The following is a 25,573-nucleotide window of genomic DNA, read 5'->3' as shown; positions in this document are numbered from 1 at the left end:
AAATTTAAGACTCAGGATCGCATCACTCATGAATACCAGACTGCAACAACAGATTCATCTGCACTGTGAATGCTCCAAAATTAAAAACTCTATAGAAAATTATTATTTTGACACTGTTCCCACTTTTTGCCATTTACCGGCCAGTTAATGCTTCTAAGCAACACACTTTTGTATTGTTCTACGCTGTACATTGTCCTACAGCTCTTTATTACTTAGCAACTGACAGTCAGGACAAAGCGAACTTACTGGTTTCTTTCCTACTATGAGTTTTTCAACCTTCTGGACTTGGGATACATGATCCTCATTTGTCTTCAGCTCCCGCTTGCGGATTCGCTCATAAATCCCAATCAGCATTTCTCGCGGGATATCTTCGCCATCATCCACGCCTGCAGAAGCCAACAGTTTTTATTACCAGTCTGGCTTTCAATGATTCGACTAACAACCCTAGCAGCTCTCCGCAGCACAGGCTTCTCAGCAAGGACAAGATAAGAACAGGGCAATCTTTGTTTACTCTGCTAACAGCAAAGCAAATGTTGCCCAGGACTGCTGACGTGCCAGCTTATGCTGCTGTGTTTCCGAGCTGCCAGTACTCTGGAAGCTGACATCTCCCGCGCGGCTCGGTGGCTGCCTTACCTAAGTGGCAGAAGTTACCTTACTCAGTACCGGAGCACTGATTTTTGCCCACACACTTACCACTCCCATACTTTGCCACTAAGGCATTGATTGGAATTACCGGCTAAGGTTTGTTATTTCATTTTTGTTTCACAACTCTAATCTAAAGCTAACCTATAAAAAGGGTAATTTCCCATGTAGTTTTTTTTAAAACACTTCCTCTGCTTTCGTGTCAAAGCTCAAATGAGTTAAATAACTCTTTAGACATTAAGATCTCCCTCCGACCTCAGAACAGTACAGCACGGGGAGGCAACAGCACACTTGCTCCATTTTGTTCCCTCCCCCAGTATTACTCAATACTCTGCTCATAAAATCATTTCTAGAAGAGAACCCTATGGATAATGTGGTAAAATTAATTTAACCAGTACTTCCTGTATGATTTCAAAAATAACTAATTTACTTTGAAAAAATACTTTCACAAAATAGCCCAGTTACAATGTTATTTTTTAGTACTGTGTGATTTTTATCAGCATAGAAGTATTCTAACAAGTGCCAGAGAGTCTTGATCCTGAATTTTTAACAGCTGTGGAAGGAAGCCCAGTTCCAGTAAGTGACTTAAAACCAGGTTTCCTGGGGGCAAGGAGATGCATGTTTACTTTTTAATAGGTTTTAGAGCAACAATCTCTCTATCTCACACTCAGGAACCAAAATATGATCTTTAGTCACCCAAAAAACTGCTCATGCAAAAAGTACTGTGATAAAACGTGGCTTCTTTGCAACTAAAACAAAGCAAAACAGCCTCCGCACACCAGCACGTGTACGACAAACCACCCTTTGAGATCCAGTCATTTAAAGTTAGAGGCAAGGCAGTCTGTTAGAATAATCCCTATAACAATAAGGAATTGTAGGCATTCAGGCTGGAGTTCAGAAAGAATATGACTGCAATATTACCGTAAGAGAAAAACATCAGGCCATTTTTTAAATCTCTTTGTAGACCTAAAGATAAAATCTCAAGACTAACTTAAACTTTGCTAAGCTAAAACTTCTACTAAGAACAGATCACTCACTGATGTCTTACACAGATTTAAGGAAATAAAATCAACAAATAGAAATTTCATTTTCAAGATCTGAAATTCCAGAACAACATAAGTATCTGCTTTCACTGGCACTAAAATGAAATTATCACATGCACACACAAATATAAACTGCCTTGCATCTGAGATGTGTCAATAGGTTTTTACATATTAAGCTCACTTTTAGATACCACTGAGAAGATGGCTGTTAAACAATATATTAATACGTGCTGGTGCCTGCAGCAGTGGGCCTATTCTGCTACCATGCTGCTACACCCAGCCTTACCCTAAGGAGAAACACCATGCACTAAGCTGCGCTTGTCCTTGTGTCTAAAAGCAGGGAGAGGAGGAGAAGGGGATGGCAACAACTGAGCAGGCAATTTTCCTGGCCTTTGCACAAACACACGATAATGGAACTATAATAAAAGCTGCTTTTTCCCCTATGGGCACAGACTACCTTAAAGGAAAAGAGGGATGGGGTAATGGACTTTGGCCTCATTTTTCTTCTCCAGTGTCTGAGAATTCTTGTATGATAAGAGGTAAACGCTGTCTGATCCATTCGTCCTTGAACGCCCAGGAACAGCAGGAGGTATTGTATTTGCTCATGTACCATCTTTCTCCTCAGCTCTATAGTGAGTATTTTCTGTTAGGGGAAGCTGAGCACTGGCTGAATTGGTACTTCACAAAAATTTGTTCTTTTTCCCCCAAAAGAACCAGTACAGAAAGATCTGAGATACAGATTTGGAGAAAAGGCTGGGCAATTTAACTACAGTTTTAGTCATGCCACTGGCTGGCAAATGGTTTCTTGATCAGAGGATATACCAACCAAGATACCAAAGCAAAATTTACTTACTGGATTCCCCAGTACCTTTCAGGAGGGTTCTGGAGTTAGGATTTTTTTTCTTTCCAGGGAATCTAAATCTTTAGTTTATTTCCAAAGGTCGTCTTCATGGCACAGTGATTTCTGTTCCTCAATATATATATATACAGCCTTAGCGAGTGAAAGTTTTCTATGCCAACACCTTATATACAAGCATCTAGCACAGTCATTGATCTGCACCTCTGAGAACATGGAAAGCTGTTACGGTACTTAGTTTCCTAGGTTGGTAACTCTCTAACAAAAACAAGGAGACAAAAGCTCACCAGTCCCCTCTACATGTCTGCTTAATAAAAATAAAAAATTTATGCTTTTGAAACTAAGGAGGGAAAGAAGTCTCCTTTTAGAATAAAATTCTGAAAAATATTTGAGAACGCTTGTGTGATTTTTTTCAGACTAGAGATCTGATATCCCTCTTAATACATTGGTTGCTATGGAAAAATCAAAAACTATCAACTATGAAGACAGCACCTCTATGAGAATTTATCAGTAAGCTTATGCTGTAGTGTACTGACGCAGTTCACTCTAGAAAACACGCTCCTCCTCTCACAAATAGTCTACAACATTCAGTGACTCTGATTTTATATACAGAAAGATGTACACATCTATAAACACACACACACATTCTTGGTAGAGTAACTTTATTGCAACAGAATTTTTTCACCTTCATTCGTGTGCATAAAAGTTGCTGTCTTTACGAGCTGCCCTTTGACTTTGTGAAGGTTGTCATTTGGCAAATTTCAATTATAGCTAAGAAACTGAGGCATTGAAGAGTTCTGAATACAAGGTAATGGTCACTTTTCAGCTACACTGTAAGAACTGGGAACAAAAGGACCTGACAGTGGAGCCTCTCCAGAAAGACAAGATAAAAATGAAAAGTACTATATGCTTAATTCTGTCTTCACTTTCCCAGAAATTACAACTACAGCCTGTAAAAATTACAGCGTTTTTAAAAGCCAAGTGAAATCAGAATCCAGCTCCCTGTATTTGTCTTTTCCCAGAAAATACATGGTGTCCCTCCAATGACAGTTACAGAAAAAAGCTTTCATGAGCATCACACTTAATATTTGCTTACCCCTTAGATTCTTGACAAAATCTTCTAGCTTCATTTTGCGTTCTGGTTTTACATTTGGGCTGTACATATCTGTGTTTAACAGTATGATTGCAAAGGCTAGAATGAAGATGGTATCAGGATTTCTAAATTGTCTCACAACACCTGGATTGCAGATACAGTATCGCTGGCTGTAAAAAGCAAAACGAGGCAGGGCTGTTAGAGCTATGAACTACTATCCTACTACCATCAAATAAACCAACGGCTACAATGCAGAGGCTGAGCAAGCTATTATTTGTGCTCCATACATAAATTTAGTTTTCCGCTCATGTATTTTCTTAAGTCAATCCTAGAAAACAAAAGCCTTCCACATTCTATTATATGCAAAATTTCACTTCTTAGAATAGATCCTGAGCTATAGTAACTTCAGTATTTGATTTTAATCAGTGAGTAATACCTACTGACACCAGGTAAGAATACAGTATTGATTTTAGCTTGGTGCTGCAAGTTGATTTACATCTCCTGCCCTGGATAAAGTAACTTGTGTTAGCATTAATAAGCTAATGCTCTTTATTCCACTATTGTTGTTTAATGAACAGCTTAATGAAAGGCTGACACAATACACATAAATGTAAATAGTTCTGTACTTTCACGTATGTCAACTATTTTATGTAAATACTTTTTTTCAGTTAATGCCAGAAAGAACTTTTAATTGAGAAACTATGCTACATTAATACAAACAACAAATATGAACAGCACCAGCAAACAAAACTTGCTATTGTCCATTTAGCAGAAGCAGCACTGATGACGTGCTATACTTAAAACTGTATGTTGCTCACAAGGACAGTGCAAATAAACAGGGAAATAATGTACATCTACTCAACTCCCCCGGTTCTCCAGTTTGACAGCTAGACAATAGCAGGTTTCTGGTGACTGAATAAATTATTTCAGCATCATACCTAAAAGCTTCAATGAGTCGTTCTACTTTCTGGGCTTCTCCTTGCACACGAATATGAGCCTGAAATTTCCTGAGTGCTTCGTCCAGTTCCATTGTTGAGAAGTCCATCTCATCCACAACACAGCTAGGATAAAAACATATTGCCATTTGGTCTTTTCATTTCTAACAACAGGCTACTAAGGAGAAGATTTTGATATAAGAAAAATCCTTCAGTTTTCCTCCCCTTGCAGCAGAATACCAATTCATGGAATTTTTAGAAATGCACAGCAGCAATTGCAATAACTGCAGGCAAACCATGAAGGAAGGATTGCAAAAAATAGATAAATAAAAAAGCATACATGTAAGCAGGTCCATATTTATTTTTCAACAGCAGAGCTGCTGGAATTACAAATGTCTGACCCATGAGACATATCATTGCCATGAATAATTACTGGTTTTGTGCTTTCAAACCAATCAATTACTACTACTCAGTGCTTGTAATAGTAATAAATAATTATGCTGCTTGAAATACCAACTCTCAAACAGCCTGCAACAAGTAGAATAACCTGCACCAAATGACTTTCTGTCTAGGAATGTGCTCACATGCTGAAGAAAAAAAAATTCATCTTGTTTTGGGACTCTAAATATTATTATAATTCTCATCTCCCTATCATTGCCATGTTCTTCAGTTAACATTTATGGAGAAAGAATTATTTTCTTGCTCTGTGATGACAAATAATTAAACACGAACCGGTCTAATTTAATCAACGATGGGAACTATGTCATTCTAATACTTTGTTTAAAGACTACTTTAAAACCAGAAGCTTATAAATTTCCTTTCTTTTAAACTTGGCTTTTAGTTTTTAAATAACCAGACACGAATCACTGCAAGCGACAGCACTGTAATGCAGAAACCACAGAAAGAAAGCACAGCCCAGTTTTAAAAGCTTTTTCTTAAATATATAGCTATACAATGATAAATTAGAGTAGTTCTAGTTTCCTCTAGTAACTTTGTAGCTACCATAAATTAATTCTAAAGCAATTTATTCACTTCACTTTGCATATTTTTCCTTTTATGCAGAAGTGCAAGGAAAAAGCAAGCATGGCATTTCTCATGCTCTTTCCAATCCACACCTGAAAACATACTGTCAGTTCTGCAATAATGTTCGCAGTCTTCCTATCTATTGGAAGTTCTGTAACGCTCTCAAAAACTCTTTCCTCCTTCAAAGGGTGTAAAAGCACATGTGCAGACAAGTTGGAGTCAAACTGAAAACTGAAGTAATTAGTGCAAATAAAGACCTCCAGAAACACGCCAGCTAGCAAATCGCCTGTATGAGCTACAGAGACGGTAGATACACTGCCATGGTTAATGTTCTGAACTGGAACCAGTAGTTTTCTCTAAATATTTTAAAATAGTAAACAAAACTTTTCTAGTGGGTATGTAATGACCAAACATGGGAACAATACTTTGGCTAGATCTATAAAGCAAATGAAATCATGAAAGTAGTAAGTGCAGGCACACTAATGTTGCTAACAAGGGTCATAATGACAAAGAGAACATAATTAAATGGACTTCAGCCACTGCAGGAGATTCGGAGTAAATATGTACTCTGGCTGAATGACCACGTCTGGGCTATTACAGCTACATCTCCCAGACAAAAAAGAGCAAGAGGCAGCTGGGCTTCACCACTTCTAGACGGGCAGATAATTGGAACTTCTTCCCAGGACCTATCCCCTACTTACCACTTCTCCACAAAATTTAGGCAAGAAGAGTCTAACATACCATTTAGCAGGTCAAGGAAGCTTCCCTACAACTGCCTTAATTGTACCATTTTCCTGAACTCTTACAGAGAACTGTGTAACGCAAAGAACTGAAATGATGAAATCCTGAAAAGAACCAGTGGTTTAAATGAACATCCTCTTAAAATAAAGCAGCTTCTTTTTCCAGTCTACTTTGTATGTAAGGTTTAAAAAATGTATGAACAAACTGCTAAAAGTCTAATTTGCTACTTTAAATTTCTGTTTTTAAAACCAGTTTTTGTTTATCTAATCTTTTGGAAAAAGAACAGTTTGCATAGACCTTGTTGGCATATGCCTCTACACACTGAAATCCCTGCTTATCTAACATCTGAGCCATTTAAATTAAATAAAATAATAATAAATGATTCTGAAACTGTAATAATTAGTTTTCTGTTGTTACTGATGAAGTCTTATGTTGCATATAATGTTATTTTGTTTCATTCAGTAAATTATTACAGAGCTTGTATAAGGAAAAAGGCTTCTAAATAACAGACATACTCTACCCCAGTGAAATTAAAACATAAATTTAGAGTAAATTTACATGACTGCAGAGAATAAATCCTTGTAAGCATCCTGCTGGACCAGTATCAGAGAAACAGTAACTTAGGTGGAAAGCGAAGAAATAAATACATATTTACATGTTTTCTTTGTTAACCCATAGAGTCTGTTTTTCCCCTCCTTTAGAAGAATATTCACAAGTTATGAACAAAATATTCAGAGAACATTACCAACATTAGCTTGATGAAACATCTTACTTGAATATTAAAATATGCTTGCCTCCTCCCCCCACACAATACTCACTCTAATACATCCCGGTTGAACTGCTTTTGCCGATTTCCCAAAAATTCTCCAATCATCTGTCTGCTGAGACCTTTCCTTTGCAGGAGAAAGTGGGCAACACCAACCGGAGTGTCTGGCACAAAACCTCGCTCAATTAGGTACTGGACTCCTTTTTCAGGTTTTCTGAGGAGAAATAAAAATGTAAAACCATTTATTTCTTCCACTGGACCTAAAGACATCTGTTTTTTCCTTGCAACTCGACAACAATTTTGCAAATCCCATTTGACTGACTCAGAAGCTGGGCTAGTATAGTTTTAAGATCAATGTAACCATACTGTAGAGCATACTGTTCTCTTTTAATAGCATACCAGCTTTGAACCAGACCTTGATGCGTTTTTACACCTTTCCCTGCCTCATAACCCTTCCGAAGTATGTAAGCAGCTTCAGGCACGAAAGTCAAAGCACTGGGCAATGCAGAAGCCAGGCCCGACAGGAGCCACTAAAGGGCCCCGCGGCTGGAAGACACGTACCTTCCAGAAACACCCTCCGCCTGCAAACCCAAAACAGAAAGATCCCTCCCCACCCCCCCACCTTTCAAAACTTAAACTTATTGAACAAAGAAATATCGAAAGTGGTGTAACTTGAAAGTTGAGAACACAGAAAACAAGAAAAGAAACCTTAAAATAAGTCATGTGAAAAGAAGCAATTACACAGGGGAGCTCCCATCTTAATTTAAATTTTTTCCTTGTCCCTTACCACACCCCTTGCCCCAGGTTTAGCACTCAGACAAGCACCTTCCTATTTTCTGGCGTATTTACATCTCTTTATATATCACCTCCAGAGTTAGCTGTAACCATTTTCCAATCTCTTAAAAAAGCAAGCTACTCACTGAACATACTAAGCAGTGTATATTTGGGGCGGTGTGTGTGTGTGTGTGTGTGTGTGTGTGTGTGTGTGTGTGTGGTTTTTGGCAATAAAATCTACTGTTTAAAATGTCAAGTGCTGCTTATATTTTAAAATGACATATAAAAATCATCTCACAGCATGTGTTGTGCACTGTATTTTTGACCAGTGTGACACAACAGATATCCAAAATTTCTTTTAACTATATTTACAGAGCCAGTAATTCCATCACCATCTTTATTTTGTAAGAAATTATACTAGAGTCCACCTGTAAAAACAAATGGTTCGTAGCATGCTGCATGAGCTGAAAGAAATCTTTCTTTAGGCAAGCAAAATCCTTTTCAAAGGACAAGGTGACCTTACTGTTTTTATACAAGTTTGATCATACAATCATAACCCTTCCTCTGGATTTTTTTAATTGAAAATAACATTACTAATTACTTCACCACTCAGTTCTCATACTCATTTACATTACACTGTTACACACTTAATACCCATAAAGTGTTAGATAGATCAGAGGAATTTATATAATTTAATGGAGTTCTCAAGTCTCAATCTCTTATCAGGCTTTGTAACTCTTTTCATCTGAAATAAAATGACACATACAAAGTTACTTTCTAAGTACAACCTTGTAAAACAATCTCCTCCTTACTCAAAAACTACTCTTTTTCTTAAAAGTCTTAAGTGCTATATTCAAATGCTTTTTTATTTGGATTTCAGAATTCTTCATATTTCTGAATTTAAATTGATACCAAACAAAACCAGGAATACTTCCCCCCCCCTTGCTAGTAAACTAAACTTGCCCACAAAATTCTGAGTGATGCAAACCCAGGAGAGTTTCCTTCAAGCAGCCATCAAGAGAGAAACCAAAGACCACTATCAAAAAGCCCAGCTTGCTCCAAAGATCACCTTTACTTGAAACAGAGAATGCTGAATCATTATTTATTATACTACACCACAGCTTTAATTCTTACCCATTCCACCCCCAAAGTCTGAACATTTAACATCATCATGAAGGGGACAGAGGACTTATGCAGGGCCAGTTCCTATGGAGTTGTATTGTTTTACACAAGTCAGAGGGTATGATTTTTCACAAAAGAAACTCTGCTTCTGGTTCAGCAATATGAAATCCCTTTATTCAAATTAGCTTCATATGAGACTAGGTAAGTCTCCAAAACAGACTTAAAAATCCATTGAGCTACTGGAAGCCAAAGGCTCTTTTCCCTTCTATTCTTTCTTCATGGTTAAGTGAAACAGCATGAGGTTATGCAGTCTAGAATCATTTGGAAGTAGCCCTATTTGTTAGAGAAGTTGTAATAGCAAAGAAATACCTGAAAACTTGAACTGTAGTAACACGAAAGCAATACCTCAAGCTCTAAACCGTAAGAATGGAGACTTCCATTTCGCTATCTGGTAAATCAAGCTGTGGCAGCAGTACCATAAACGTCATCAGAGCAACAAACCACAATAGAGAAGCTAATCAGGCAAACTTAATTTCTTACTAATTCCTGTCCTCTTCCACTGCATTTGTCAAATAAAGCTCAATAAAATGGCATTCTATTATTTCAAAATCTGTTCACCAAAAACTAACTCTGAACACTAAACCTAGAGAATATGACTCACATCTAATAACAAGCCTTTGCTAAAAATACCGAACCCAAGAATTAAAGGGCTTATCTACAGAATTCCCACTACTTCTTGAGATGAGAACTGAAACTTTCTTTAATATTACTTGCATCTTTCTTGGGAGGTTCTGATAGTCACTGCTGTAACAGGGATAAAGGACTTCTTAGAGCAAGCAATTGCAGGGTAATTGCTCTTAATGACAGAGCCTAGGGCTTCATGTGGTCTTTTGGCACCTCACCCCCAGTAATGATAGTCTACAGTGCAGCACAGTCTAAAGGACAGCATAAAGGAAAAGCAGCCAGAAGCAGCTCGTACCAGTCTGAAGTTGTTAGGGTTTCACTGGTTTAGCAAGTCACAGTCTATAAGTTTTTTGGTCTTCCTATTACCAAAACAAATACTATCTGGTTCACAGGAGAATTCTGAAGATTAAAGGTTACACAGGGGTTTTCATAAATGAAGTTCTAAGTAAGTTTCTGTGACTACAGCTAGGTATTAGGTATCAAAGGAAGAGAAAATTTCTTATCCAGTGGGTACCTCCTTAGCTTCCCATTTCGTTCATAAATGCTAATTTTGGTCTCTGGTTTGGTAGTCTCTAATTTGCCAATGCAATCATCTTCACACTTGTAGTTTTGATGATCTGAAACCTCAAAGTCATTCAATATTTTTAACCAGATATTTAAATTTAATATGAACTAAATTTTTTTCAAACAGCTTCTTGGGAGAACAATCTCCTTGTATCAGCTTGCGAGCTAGGGAGATTCAGGGGATTTTATTGCTGTTTTGGGTTCTCACCCCTCTATGGATCGACATTATCTTATGTGACAGAAGAAGTATTTAGTAGAGCCATGTGAATTTATAAGAGCATTCTGAACCGCTGAACGTCTAATGGAATCTTACTTAAAACGTCAAGTTAACAACAGTTTAAGAGAAAAATGCATATAAGGATGCCCTCCCTCTCCTTTAACATAAGAAATATTATCCTTCTTTGGGATTTCAGAGTAATCAAAGAACTAAGCAACTCCATGGAAATTTAAGTCAGCCCCCCCAATATCTGTAAACTTCAAATATTGGTAAGCATGAAGAAATTGTCTCCTAGATGTACTGAAAGGGCAAATAGGTTGTGGTGTTGGTTATAAGTAAACTACCAGAAAATAATTTGCTACTTCTCAATGAAAGGCAAAAAATACCACGTAGCTGACAGGGTTTCTAGGAGGGCAGGTTTTAAAAGACAACACAGGCAAGTGGGGATTCTGGTGCTGGCAAAAGCAGCTGGTTTTAGTTGGACACACTTTCTTCTTCACCAAACCTTAATTTTCCAAAAGAAGGGTAGGATGGGGTGGGGGGACATGACAGAGTCATGCACTTGACATGAAATGGGATGACAGAAAGGACAGAGGTCATCCTCACTTCTGCCTACTCAGATCTGAGAGTAGGCTGTTTTGTACCTGCAGCTTAGTCTCTTGTGATTAGGCAAATTCCCAGTGACGGCTTGTTAATTACACCTACCGATAATAGCAAATATGAGGCGGCTATAAAAAGCAACAGTGGAACCTGCATAAGCAGAATACTCATTTTCAGATTCTAATTAGCTAATATTAAAATACATCATTCTAAAGCTAGCATCTTGTATATCTGATAATATACATATTTATAGGACTTTCTGTATTTACAGGACTGCTACAATGCAGTCACTTCGAAAATGAAGCTAAAAATACCTCCTATCTCAGAAGAAAAAAGAAGTATCAAAAAGCATCTACTGGAAGGAAGAAGAAAAAAAATCAGACAGACATAAAAAGAAGTGGAAAAGATATTTAAATAAGAGATTTTTCAGATGCTGCAAAAAGGGCTAAGGAATTTGCCTGAAACTGATTTTAAAAGACCTTTAGGATGGCTTAAAGCAACATTTAAGTGAGAAACACATAGGTGGAGAAAGTCACGCAAATTTCAAAATAACTGATCAAAACAGTACAATTTAATAAGTATACTTCTTAGATAGCACTGCTCATATCCAATAAAAAGTTTATTTTTGTGTCTTTCTGAACAGATATTAGATCCCGCAGCAATTTTTGAAAACTGAAAACTTTAAAAGGAAGCAAATTACAGGAATGAACACTACAACGGAATTACACGCAAAGATAACAATTAAAAAAAAAAAGTAGCCCCCGAACCCCAAGAAAATAGTAAATTCCTGCATATCATTTGTTTCCTTTACTCCCTAAAAATCGTTTACACAGGAATATCTAGAAAATTCAAAAGGTGTAATACTAGCTAGAAGGAAGTGGCTTATTTACTCAGCAAGTTCTGCATGTATTCTGCACGTATAAATTCAGTGGAAGGTCACATAACTTGCTGACATTTGTGTAGATCTCAATAGAGCAGCTGTTTGTTGGGGGAGCATTTATAGCTTGTGAAGCTGACAGCTAGAAGAGTTGTTGCTTTTTTTTTTTTTTTTTTTTAAGGTGGCAGGCAAATTGAACCTTGAAAAGCCACAAAAAGGTCAGTATATTTAGGACTTTAGCTAATGTAACTGATGTACTAGGCTCTTCTAAAAAATGAACTTTCCTTTGGGGAGTACAGGAAGTAGGAGAGAAGAAAAGAACAATAAATAGGGAACACCAAAGTCTGTACATTCTCAAGAGAAATGTCACTTATTTACAAAAGGTGAAAAAAGAAGGTTTTTTTTAGTAGACTAAAACCCACAAGTATCTTTATACAGCAAACATCACACTCCTAATGTGTTCATTGTCATGAACGAATTAGTAAGGAGTGAAGTGATCCTGACATCTATAACGCTGAATGCATCACCATTTGTCTCAAGTCGCTTTTACCTGGTTTGAGGAACCAACGGCCATCTCAGGATACACGGCATCACACTGATTTAAACCAGAAGAGAATTTGGCCCACAAATCATCAATCCACAATGAAAATCACCAACTAGCTGCTGCAGAAAATCTTATTTGCCAGTGATTAAAAAAAAAAAAAAAAGCCCTAGAGTTCCATGAATTACTAAATATGGACTCTCAAAATCATGCAACTCCAGTCACTGGCTGGATGTTTCTTCTGCTTGAATTCTGTTTTCAGAGATGCTCTTGACACCAGCCAGTGTTTGTGAAACACTAGTGTAGAGCAGGGCATGGAAAGATGTCAGGCAGGCCGGAAAGGCAGAGTCAGGAGCAGGCACACGCACACAGCTACTGCTCCAGCCAAAAAACAAGGCATGTGTAGAAAGTCACCATATGCTGCTGCTGGATATAAAGTAACACCAGATTCCAAGTTAGTCGCACATGGGAAATATAGCTTTGTGTTATCTGAATATTCAAATTGTTATCTTTCAAATTGTAGGAATCTTCTGCCAAAACATTGCAGTGAATTTGGTAAGTGAATTTGGTAGCTGGTAAGAAAGAGATCAGCAGGAACTTAGCTTTTACTGTTATCTGCCAGACTTAATGGTAGGGTCAATCTTACTGCAAAAGAAATTAAACCATAGTTTGGTCAGCACTTCAATGGCAGTGCCTGCATTCACAGATGTCTCTTCCCTCATTCCCGTTGCTGATTTAGGACTTCCTGACAAGTTGAACTAAGAGAAAAAGTGGTTTTGGTTGTTTTCTTATTTGTTGGGTTTTTTTGTGTTTGTTTTGTTTTTTAAATCCAGACAAGCTCCCCAGGTAGCTGTTAAATCAGCTGCACTACTGAAGCCACAGTGGGGCTGAGGCACCTCTGCAATGGCCAACAGCGAGAACAGCCTGCACTGCCTCCAAGAGCACCACACAGCAAAACCACACGACAAAGGTGGGCAAAACCTTCCCAATTTCTGACTTGCTAAACAGGTAAAGCTTACACGCATCCAAAACCACTTTAAATCTTTGTGTTTCCTTTTAGATGTTCAAACAATAACCGAGCTGTAAAACGGCAGCATTAATAAACAAGTGAGCACAGAAAGCAGCTTGCCCAAGTCTACATTTCCAACATCCAGCAATGCCAAAAGTAGCCATGGAGGTAAAATAGGGGTTCATTCACACAATGTAAGCAACCATAAACATACTGTTCTCAGAGTCATTTGAGTCAGTGGGGATAAAGCTAGCCTGAGTCAAAGTTAGAAGCTTGGTGAAGCATTTAGGAAGAAATTCAGTACCCCTGAATGGCATATCTATGCTTTTTAGTTTCTCCTCTACATTTAGGCACACACACACTACTCTGAAAGGACTTTTAAGTGGAGAGAACCTGAAAACAAGCAAAAAACAGAGCTACAGATTTTGCTTAGAGGCTGTCAGCACTGCAAACAGAAACAGTTCGTAAACACGCTGCTGCCAGGGAAATCTTTTCATGTTGGGGTTGGGGAAACCAACACAGCTACAATGCCAGCCCTCTCTCCACAGGAAAATAAATCTCCCTCACCTTTGATATTAGAGACCCCATCTTGAAAATATTTACAATTCTCACAAAACAAAGCATTAGTTCGACACTGAAATCTAGTAAAATCTTGCTTCAGGGACACCTTTTTAATAGCAAGAATCTAAAACTTCTCTTAGTACGATTTAAGAGGTCAGGTTTTTGGGTTGTTTTTTTTTAATATATATATTCAAGGTGGCAATAAGATGACCTGAATACTCTTCTAATCTCGGCAGGGAGCTAAATTTTGTTTCCATGGTTGTACTTTACTTTTGCCGAACACCCTACTGCGGCAGCAATGAAGCTAAGAGAATCGCTAAGCCTATTTTAAACCTTCTGTGAAAGAAGAAAAAGACCCAACATCCTTAAAAGGCTAACCAAACCGGTGCCAAAACAGCTTGTCAGAGTTCATTCAACAACACAGCAAGGCAAAAAGGGGACTGAAAAAGTAGAAAAACTGTCTGGAAAAATCTGTTCTGTGTCTTCCTAATGTTACAGAATTGTTTACTGAAGAGAAAGAAGAAGTAGGTATAAATTGCATCTTCTGGTAACTAAAATGGGTCCCTTGGTCAGGAAAATAAGCAAACAAACTGCACATTTCTCATAGCTTCTCTGCATCTCCTGAATCAGGGAGACAGTTGTCCACAATATTTGGGCAGGAGGCCCAACCAGGGCCAGGGCCATTGTAACCAGGTTACTGGGAAAGGTTTCTCCCCACTAAATTATTAAATATTCATCTTCTCCGTAACTTGCCTACATTCATGCAAAACAAACAGAACAGCACCACCACAGGTGTGAAGGTCACAACTTGCTTTCAATTGCAGCAAATTACCTAGCGTAATGTCTATTTGGTGAAAGCTCATTTATACTCATGTCACTAAAACAAGTATTTACTAGGAAGTGATCTCAGTGCCCACTGTTATTTGGTGTGGGAGGGAGATAAAGAGAGGAACCTCTGCAGACATCTTTTTTCAGAAAATTGGATAAACAACCTACCTAAACAGTTCTACTATTACTTTCCATGTGATCAAGTAGTTTATTTTAGATGATAAAGTGCTACAAAATTATATATTAAACAATATGACCGCTGCTGAATGTTTAGGCCTGTCTGAAAATTATCACCTGAATCGGATTACAAAACTGTTTAGAGTGTAGGATGTAGCTACAGGGTCCAAGCAGACTAACTCCGGGTTATTCCAATAAAAGGGGATAAATAGAGTTTAAAACTACTCCAGAAATACAATTCTTCTGTAAGAGAAGCATCAGCCTGGAGGACCAAAGCAGTCAGTGCCATTAGGAGACTCACAAGGTACACCCTAAGCAATTGCAAGGCAGTAGCTGTACACGTCCGGGCTAGCAAGAACAACCCGAGTCATCATGCTGTAGTAATTTTTGTAGCTCTTCGTTATTTCCTCTCTCAGTGGTGGAAAGATTGAGCTATTTTGCCTCCTCTTCCCTCCCTACAAGAAGGAAGGAAATATTTTACTGAAATAAATGGACTAAAACACTCTACTAGGATTTTCTCATCCTCCTCTGATCCCATTGCAACTCTGCATTTCTCAAACAGTAGAGGAAAGTTTGTAGCATCCAGCAGAACTAAATATACTTCACTTGGAGACAAGAGCACATGAGAAACCCGCAGGGTCTCTCAGCAGCACCTGCTAGGATGGAGTACTGCTTTCATGTTTACCCAACTGTAGTCAGAAATGAGCAACTAAGATGACTATGGCCTTGAAGTTGAGAAACAGACCCTGTCTTAGTGTTTCCAGTGTCCCTGCCCTAAATTCTCTTTCCACACCCTCACCCCTAGTTACACACAACAGAAACATTTGAGCTTCGGTTTCTGAAACCCTGCTGACTGCAAATCAGAAAATACTGACAATCGTGTTTACTTCAAAAGGGATCCCAAACTGGCAATGCAAAAAATCAAAGATCTTCACATTTTTCATCTATAGACCCTCCATACTGCAGTTCAGTAGACAGCTGATTATTATTAAAAAGGAGATAAGAGGTGGTGCTGTCTTCTCTTTCCCTTAAATCTGCTTCCAAAGGTCTCTATGGAGCCTTCCCAACTTGCTATTCACACTGCTCTCAGCATGCCTGCAAAGGCAGCTGGCCACATTTTTCATTCTCAAGATCTGGTCACTTGAGATTTAAAGGGAGAAAACAAATGAATTAAAATTCTGGCTTCCAGGGTCATATCAGCTACTCAGCCGCCCAAGCCAAATCCCCTCATTCAGACGGTTATTTTCTAATAACGGGCTCTGCCCTGAGCAGGCATGCGGGCGCTGCCGAAGCGACCCGTTACCCATTCCCGGCACGCAGCAGCGGGCGGCAGCCGCGTGCCCCGAATGTCTAAGGGCAGGCGGAGCTGGCGGCGGCCGATGAGGTAATGCCGCTCGCGCCGTTCCAGGGACGCTCGCACACAGCTAGTGCTGCTCACACAGCCGCCTTCCAAAGGCTAGATTTGCCTTCAGCATTTGGTAGAGTTTATACTCCCTTTTAATGACAGCAAAGGGAATCCTTATGCCCATACTTGAAACCAGCACTTAAATATAGTATTGGCTGAATTCTCACAGTTATAGATTTCAGCTGTTTTTTGGGCAGGACATTATGGATGCTAACCAAGGCACCCAGTTTGGAAAAAGGGGGACAAAAAGGAAATGGTCCGCAGGGAGAAAAACACAAAACATGCACAGAACAAAAGCCACAGCTTTTCTTCTCCGGGTGTTCTCACACTTAGGGCTAAACGTTTTTAGAAATAATGAGAGTCATACTAGAAACATTCTTCTCTTCTTACTTAACTCCTCTGCGTGTTAGAGGACAAACTACATGGAGCGCTTTGATTTTAATTTTTGTTGGAACTGTCTGTGGCTGAACAATCTGCAGTCCAGATGTTGTAACAACAGTAAAGTCCCCTTCAGCATATGCTGAAAATTTCAGGGATAGCAAACAGCTCTCTGTTATGAAATCCTGAACAAGCCTCCTGTCTTTCCTTCCCTCTCCTTTTTCTATAGGATCCTTCCAAAAAAATCACACAAGAAACATGACTTGCAAAGATAGCAGAAGTCAACTGACAACACAAAAAAAAAGAGAAATGTTCAAAGGTAAAGAAAACAGTTTGATTTACACCTTCTCCCTCCTACCTGATACACTCTTACAAAGTCTAAGACCATTAGAAATTTTTTCCAATAAGCTTTCAACTTAAAATTCTAAGGGGGACTGTCTAAAAATATGTGTTTTCAGACCAAACATTACAATGCTGAATGGATGACATGAGAGCTGACTAAAAGCTCATACTGAAAGCATGCTCAGCATCTCAATCAAGTGAAATTCATGAGGCATGTAACAAGTGTAAATGGAGCAACATCAGATTAGTAGGTTTATTACAGTATTTAAGCTAGTAGCTATTTGTAAAACAATTTTTTTTAATATCATATGGCAACTTTTAAGGATTTCAAATGGACAAAAGTCTCACAGTACTTTCTGAATGTAACCTTCAACCTATATCTAAATGTAAACGATGGAAACTATATACATATATTGAACAGTTAAAGGTCTATGGAAAAGCTGATGACAAACATGCCTTCTCACAAATATGACATTATCTGTCAAATTTCCAGCAAGAATTTCTCCAAGAGTTGTAATTCACAAGATTCTATTTGGTATAATCCCACCTGCACTTAGCAAAAGACAAATTCCTCTTCTATCTGCTTAGCAAAATAAAGAAATACTTAATATTCCAGCAACTCTAGGCATGTTTTAAGAAGTCTGTACCTGGATTAATATCCAAGTCATATCACTAAAGATTTTTAAACTTAAAAAAAAAATCACCCCCATCACACAAAAAATGAAGAAGGTAAGGTTTTCAAGGCTTAGAGGTCAAAAGATGATGCATCATTGCATAGCACAAATACATCCCCATACCCTTCTAGCCCTGTCAAGAAATCCTTTGAGAGAACTTTGAAAGAGTGGGAACTCTGATAACAGCTTGTTATTAAGGAAGCTACAGAAAACACTTCAAAACAGATAAGCTGTAATGGACAGGAGACATGCAGGGAACAATTTTCCATATGTCACTACCTATTCCAGAAATAAAAGAGAACAAAAAGGGGAAAAGGCATCTGGGAAACTTAAGAGCTGTTATACTGTAAAAATATTTACTGTATAGCCTAGCCTCCATTCTAGTACTGTGCTGCAGCGTTACACTCATTTACCTCCAAGACTTACATGCAACATTAGGCTGTAAAACCTTCAAAATACCACAAAAAAAACCCCTCCTCAACAAAATTATGCAACAGCATAACAAAAAGCACAAAGGTACAGTGAAAGTGGTACATAAGCAATACTTTACAGTCTGTTTTCATGGACAACATCAGAAATTTGCAAGAGCAACAACACTAATAAGATTGGCTGAGATGGAAAAAAATTAAACCACCACATGAATACTGACAGATGAGAGGACACTACCAGTGTCTTCCAATGTTTCGTATCCCAAGGGAGATACTACACATGATCCCAGTCCCTGCCAGATTAACAAATGAATCTGAGAAACAAACTTTTATCTCCCATATTTTACAATACTGGGCATAGTCGCCATATATTCTCAAAGCACTCCAGTGCTGCCCAAGTTGTGCTGAGAACACTTTATTAATAAAGAATGGGTGTACGCATGTATGTCCCCCGCTGAATAATCACTGCGCCACACTCCAGCCCATACCGTCTGACTGGGTGTGCCATGCTTCAGTGCGAGGAGTCAGGAATCGGGGCCAGCGTTACCAACAAACATTGCCCTGCTACTCACACCTCAGAGCCACAAATAACTGGAAGGGCGCCAGACTTGCTGCCACTGTATGGGGTGGCACAAGAGCAGAAAGGGATCTGGCAATATAGTTCTTCCTATGTGTGCACAGCGCAGCACAGAATTAGGATCTGCTGCTACTGAGGGCAAATTTGACGCAAGGATAGGACGTGTTTCTTCAGACCGCTGAGGTTAAACCATCCCGTCCTATTTAATCTGTTGGAACTATCAGTGCACCAGTAGCAGAAGAGAACCTGAATATCCTACCATATTGGGCTGCAGTAACTGGTAAACCTGGTATTTCCAGACTGCAGTCAAAACAAACACAAGAACAAAATCAGTCCTCCCCACCCCCCCTTTTTTTAAGCAGCAGTCAAAAGCCCTCTTGAAGCCTTGTTCATAAGCAAACCAGTCTCAAAGGCTGGATTTGCGTGGGCAGGGTTGGGATCCTGCAAAATAAACTCTTCTAGGTAGTGTTTTCCTCCTGCCTACAAGGAAAGAATGGTTTCTACAGTCATTTCTCCCAGACCACATCCCTTTCTGAGTACGCTGAGGAAAATGCCTAATTCAACACAGCTGCATCACCAGGCTTCCCTGGGAGCCCTTGTACTTTGGGCACGTACCTGCAGCCCTTCCTTTCGCAAGGCAATGAATGTTAACACACAACCTGGCAGCCTACTGGCAGGGGATGTTCACTACTGCCATTCAAAAGCCTGAGTACGTACAGGAGCTGCTGTCATTTCTTCTGCAGAAATCATTCTGTTTTGGTGATAGCAGATGTTCTGGTAGAGTGGATACCACAGAACATCTTTAAAAAATACACTTTTAAAAATCAACATTGAGGTCCCAAGTTGAGTGCCAAGTTATAGTTTGAAAAAAATTCTATGATCAAGTGATAAAACTGATAAAATATGGTATCCACTTTACCTAGAGTTTTCTTCTCTACTGTCCTGTATTCTCCATTCTCCAATGACCTTTGAGCTACAAATATTTTGTTATGTTACTAATGTTTTGTTTTTGTAATGTAAAGATGGCAATTAAGTGAACTAGACATGCTAGAACCAGTCATGCTTAACTTCTATTCCACCCATAATCAGCTATTCTAATAAAGGGCCACTAGTAAGAAAACTGCACTTTGGCTTCTGAAAATTATTATTGTGAAAGGAAAGCCAGAAAAATCATGAAGTACCTCCTGAAATTTCAATGGTGCAAGGGATAGTGACTTTTCATGTGTTTTAAAACCCTACTCTTTCAACACTCCTAGTGAACTAAGCAAAAATATTTTCTCTACTAAAAGTCAAACATTTACTTTCTTCGGTTCTAAATTTTTGGTATTTCAACCAAGCTTCATACACCAGAAAGAAATGAAATGATTATTTGTTAATTAAGGTTTGGGATTCTTAATTTGTGAGAAAGATTTCAAAGATATGATAAAATTAACATGAACTTCTTGTAAAAGACAGCTCTAAAATTTCCTCTGCTACATACAAACTTCTGGAAAAATCTTGATTTCTCAAAATAGGTAGCTTCCAAAGCTGTTGCTTTTCAGTTCTGTGCAGAGTCCTTCCGCATGGGTGGAGCACACATCCTCTCAGGAACTCACTGCAGAGATTTGTACTCCTCCCTCACTATACAATCATAAACGTGTCATGGATGATCACCTGATCAAAAGACATTCCAATGATTTTGCTGCACTGACTCGAACACTGGAGAGTAGATTAAAAAAAGCATCTTATCACATTGTGGGTACACATCTGGTCACACGATGGGAAGCACAAGCAGTCTGCAACACAGGACTGAGTGAGGAAGCACACCGTTCTCATACACGATGCTGGGCAGTTGCATTTTGGTCACGTCATGACAGAGACTGAGGAGATGGGACTGATTTGTGAAACAGTCCATTTGACCTGCAGGCCAACTTGGCATGTGTGTAACAACGAACTTCAGGTTGGACAATGCTCCTTTTCGTTGTCCTACATGCGAAATAGCAGACTTCAAAGGAACTGGCATCTTGGATGTGACTTATTTTTCAAGAAATGTTTGGACACATAAGATGCTATGACATTCCTCATATGCTGAGAATGATGGGCTAATTTATATTATTTGCATGCTGCTCAGAAATTAATTGAAACTAAAGCAACTATGCAGAAAAGATTCTTCACACTGAAAAACCCATCACCTGTAAATCTCTTCGAGTGCCCCAAAACAATCTATATCTCTTTAGTTACTTCAAAAATGCAATTTGTAATCCTGCTTATATACTCTCATATTCTCCTTATGAACTTTTTGAAGAACAAAGCTTCAAAAGTTTTCCCAGCTACCTTTTTGAAAGGGTATAGATTCATGCTCTGTCAGATTCTGTGATGGTTTAATACCTGACACAGCAAAAAGGGGAAATAAAGCTATTAATGAAATGTCACAATCCCTGTGGACTTGAAGAGCCACAATTAAAAGCAAAATATGTGGGTTAATGGGGGACTGTCTGAGCTCTCACCAGAAGGTATTGAGAATCTTCAGTTCTATATCAATACAGGAGACAAAACAGGGTGAAGGGAATGAAAAACACAGCAGAAGATCACGTATGGAGCTGCTGCCTGGAGTTCTATGCAGTGCTATGTTTTAGAATTCGCTGCTCAGAAACTGCAAAAAGTCATCTCCAAGCCAGTCAATAGCTATAAGTATAAAAATATATATACATTTTTTAAAATCTATTCTCCAGCATTCAAGTCAATGCAGAAAGATGTCTTAGATGCCTTTCAGTCTCCTCTATTCTTTTCTATTTTTGGTGCTTATTTTTCACTCTCAGCCTCCTACTGATATGACTGGGAAGCATCTGACAATTTCCAATGCTCTCATTCATCTCTGCATGTTGCTTGAGCACTTTTTCCATTCACCCTTTTCTCCTCCACCTTCTGCCATTGACTCAAAAGACTATATTATCAAGCCTGAAGTTCACTGATCATAGACTGTTTAAGTCTTAATTACTACATAAATAATGAGCAAACACTAAATATTTTAAACACCAGCCAGACAGTACCAGCACCTTCTCCCTCCACCACCAAAGGGTGTTAGAGTTTTCAAATATCCTAAAAAAGCAAACTGCCATAACTTCCTGCCCAGCCTACTTCATGAGCACAAAAAGTTTGCAAAGATCCTTTGACTTACACACTTCCAATTGGTTAAAGACTCCTAAAAAGGCCTATTAACTTCTTTTACAAAGATTTAAAAACAAACTTGAAAGTTTTCACAGCCAAACTTGCCTGATCCATATTTAGTATTGTAATGCATAACCTCACATTAAGGCATCAAAAGACTTAAATTATTTCCAATGTTACAACGTATTTATTATATGATGAACCACTGACCTATTAATCCAAACAAAACAAATCACAGAACTGCTAGCTGAAAAGGAGGGCTGAAATTACTTAAGTTGTAGGAAATTGTGAGGCAAGGTCTATGGCAACACACTGTGAAATATCTCCTAGCTCTTCAGAAGCTACACAGTTTTCATATAGAGATCCTGAAGTACTCAGCAGAGAATTTTAAAAGCTTCTACAAACAACACTGTGAGCTGCCGACAATATTTTGAAGAAAAATCAGAATGAATTTTGTCACTCAGCATCTCTCATCTGAGTGTTCTGAGGAGTTTTAGAAGCGCTAGTGCCAGGATAAGTCTGAGGAGGCAACTACATTGAGCCCATGCTAGAGGCAGGGACACTGGCCTGTGAGGCTTCAACAGTGCAGTGAAGAAAACACACGGAGAATTCTAGTGCCAAGCACCTACCCATTCTTACCTTCAGATTATGACAGTTCAGATGAGATCTACGCAACTCCAGTAATGTGAATACACAGAGTTTCAGAAGTGTATTGTTTGCTACCCTCTGTCATTATATTCATGGTTTTCTACAGCCATACAGCAACGCCAAAAATATTTCAACAAAATATAAAGAAGCTCAAGAAAATTACTTTATAAGAATTTTAAACTCCGTAAGTGGAAAAATTAATAGACATAGATAGAAATATATATTCTGTGATAATGCTGTATTTAAAATATTTGGCATAATATATTCAGTGCATTGTTTTTTCGTATCAAAGTTTTGATGAAATCTACTGAACAAATTTCAGGTCCTGCTTAAGTTAAACAGGTAAACTCATCTCACACTGCTTGTTATTTTTAATGCCCATATGACAAGCTTCCCACACCTACATGACTAGGGCAGGAAGAAATCTTGAATCTATTCTATTGATTCTACAAACATCAAAAATAGGTCAGGATGAAAGAAACAATTTTCAACAAGAAAGGATCTGATCCTTTTTAATAGTTTACTATAATACAAAGTTACCTTTTTTTTCTTCCCCCTCCTGCAAAGCAGATTAACTGTGAAGATGTCTACTTTACTTGCAAGCCCCTTTAACATGAACAGTCACCACCAGCAGGCAAAGGAGCTGTTTGACCTAATGGCCTATTGCATTGTCTGTCTATTCTGATCTTCAAGAACAGTTTTTTTCTTTTTAAGTGTTACTTCTTTAAACATCTCCCACATCTCCATTAAAGGAATGTACTTTTTTTTTCTTTCTTTCTTTTACGGAAAAGCCAATGTCAGACTGCAGTCTTACTTATCTGACACAAGTTAAACATTCTTTGTCCAGTGGCTGCAATTCTACCAAACACAGAGAGAAGGAGGAAACACTGTACTTACTTGTTAAAAAGGTTTAGTCCAATTCTATAATGGCGTTTCCTGATAACATCATTACTGAAGGCAGGGGAATCCCAGCTGTTACGAGTTTCTTTGTGGTATGTTTGTTTGCTCAGGGTTTGTTCCCTTAGGCTGTCTCTAGAAGAAGATTCTGAGCTGCAATTTATTGTATCATTAGAGTTGGAAGTGCTGTTGATGCTGTCATTGTCTCCATCCGAATAATCAGACTCCGATTTGCTTTGCCTGTTTGCTGTGCCATTAATAGCTAAATGACTATCTATAGGTCTAGGCCTATGTCTTGCCTCCTGTTCCTCTCGGGATATAATCTTGGCAGGAATACTGTGAGGGATGTGTTTTGGGCTTCCTTGTTGACTAGTGATTCCTCGGTCATACGCATTTTGTCTCTTTAATGAACCTCTCTCTGAGCGATCACTCAAGTCCACTGAACTGTCACTGGGTGGCTCTATAGTTAGCAATGGCAGATGATCCATTCTCATCCTCTGTTCCTGACATTCCAGTGAAGGGGTGCTCCTGCAGCTTGTATCAGTGTCTATTTTATCATCTTTGTGGGTCATGGACCAGTACTCTTGAGAAGAGTTCACTGATCGGAGTCTCAAATCAGATTCTGTGCTGGATGGTCTGTCCACTGACTGGGAGAGGGGAAGGGGTGGGGATAACTCTTCCTCATCGATATATAATGTAACATCACTGTATGATGCTGTCATCTCATCAAGCTTCCTGTGATCCACATTATGGATTGCTGGTTTAGTTTGAGTACAACTATCTCTTTCCATTTCACGACTTCTGACTTGATCTGGAGTCTGGACTTCATCAGAATGAAGACTACGGCAATTTAGTGCATCATCAATAGACTCTGCAAGAGATTTCACTTGCCTGGAAAAAGCATCCTCCAGTTCTGTTATAGCATCTGCAAAATCAGTAGATGCTGCTGGAGACTTCATTGTAGCTGACTCTCCAAGGTCACCACATTCAGATTGTACCAGGGATCCCAGTTTTGACCCGTCATTTGTAACAGAAACTTGCTTTCCTTCAAAGTAAGAGCTGTGGACTTTCTCAGGTCCTTCAAAGGAAAACTGCATTCTCATATTGGACAGCACAATGCGTCTTGACATGCGATTTTCAGACATAGAACTTCTAAGACGCTCAAAATTTTTGTTCATCTGATACTGGCGAAAAGCTGTTTGTATAGTACGAGCAGCATGTCTAGTTATGAGACGGCCTCCATATTTCCGTTCTAGCATTTCCACCTATAAAAAGGAAGAAACATAATTGCTTTGTAACTTGATGCAGGTTATAACTCGGCAAATGTCTTCAAAGTATGATTTTAAGATAAATCATTCAAAAAATGATTTTAAGATAATTTTCAAGAACTTTTCATGTTGGTGTATACTGTTTTTGAAAGTAAAACCATGAAGCTCCAGACTAACAACTGCACAAATAACGAACTGGACAGTCATTTGCAAAGTCCACCGTAAAAATACAGACACAGAAATATGAGTATGTGAACCATGTCACATAAAATGAAGGTGCTGGTTGTGTGCGTGTGTTTAAATTTGAGTTTTCATACATTTAGATTGGTGTGCCCTTGTCAAAGCAGACAAAATAGGACTCTAATGTGGCATGATGCAGTTGTTATTTCTTTGTAGGGAGAGCTGTTGCAAGGGTGGAATTCAGGTGTATAACAAATTGCCATATTTTAGTCATAAATTCTACAAGTGGCAATCATCTTACCAGGCGCGTGTCACTTTCTACACAAACAAAAACCAGGTAGCATAGTTTCACCCAAGCCTGGTATCAAAGGAAATCTGAACCTCCCAGATTATACAGTTCAGGAGCTGTTCTGAGAGATTACAAACATGCACACTGTCTCTATTTTTCAGAGTTTCTAAAGGAAATTTCAAATCTGTTTTCATTTTTGTAATTACATTCAACATTACTAGTATTTCCAATTAACAGAATGAATATGCAAAATAAACACATTATAAATGCTATCAATTCAACCTAGA

At 38.6% G+C, this 25,573-nt stretch overlaps 1 protein-coding gene across 3 annotated transcripts in view; it reads right to left on the bottom strand.

Moving 5' to 3' along the window:
• Positions 1-25,573, bottom strand: part of IQSEC1 (IQ motif and Sec7 domain 1) — a 63,040-nt gene that overhangs the window by 24,552 nt on the left and 12,915 nt on the right. For all 3 annotated transcript variants that reach the window (XM_026066414.1, XM_026066416.1, XM_026066415.1), the window contains 5 exons: positions 23,550-24,814; positions 7,152-7,313; positions 4,573-4,695; positions 3,638-3,804; positions 247-386 (listed from right to left, as the gene is read on the bottom strand). In XM_026066414.1, coding sequence (XP_025922199.1) covers positions 247-386; positions 3,638-3,804; positions 4,573-4,695; positions 7,152-7,313; positions 23,550-24,808 — 1,851 coding nt within the window. In that variant the 5' untranslated portion in view covers positions 24,809-24,814. The remainder of the gene's footprint in view (positions 1-246; positions 387-3,637; positions 3,805-4,572; positions 4,696-7,151; positions 7,314-23,549; positions 24,815-25,573) is intronic.

This window comes from Apteryx rowi, unplaced genomic scaffold (genome assembly GCF_003343035.1).
Source record: "Apteryx rowi isolate R43461 unplaced genomic scaffold, aptRow1 scaffold_240, whole genome shotgun sequence".
Classification (NCBI taxonomy): Eukaryota; Metazoa; Chordata; class Aves; order Apterygiformes; family Apterygidae; genus Apteryx; species Apteryx rowi.
This window is presented reverse-complemented; position numbering and strand designations above follow the sequence as displayed.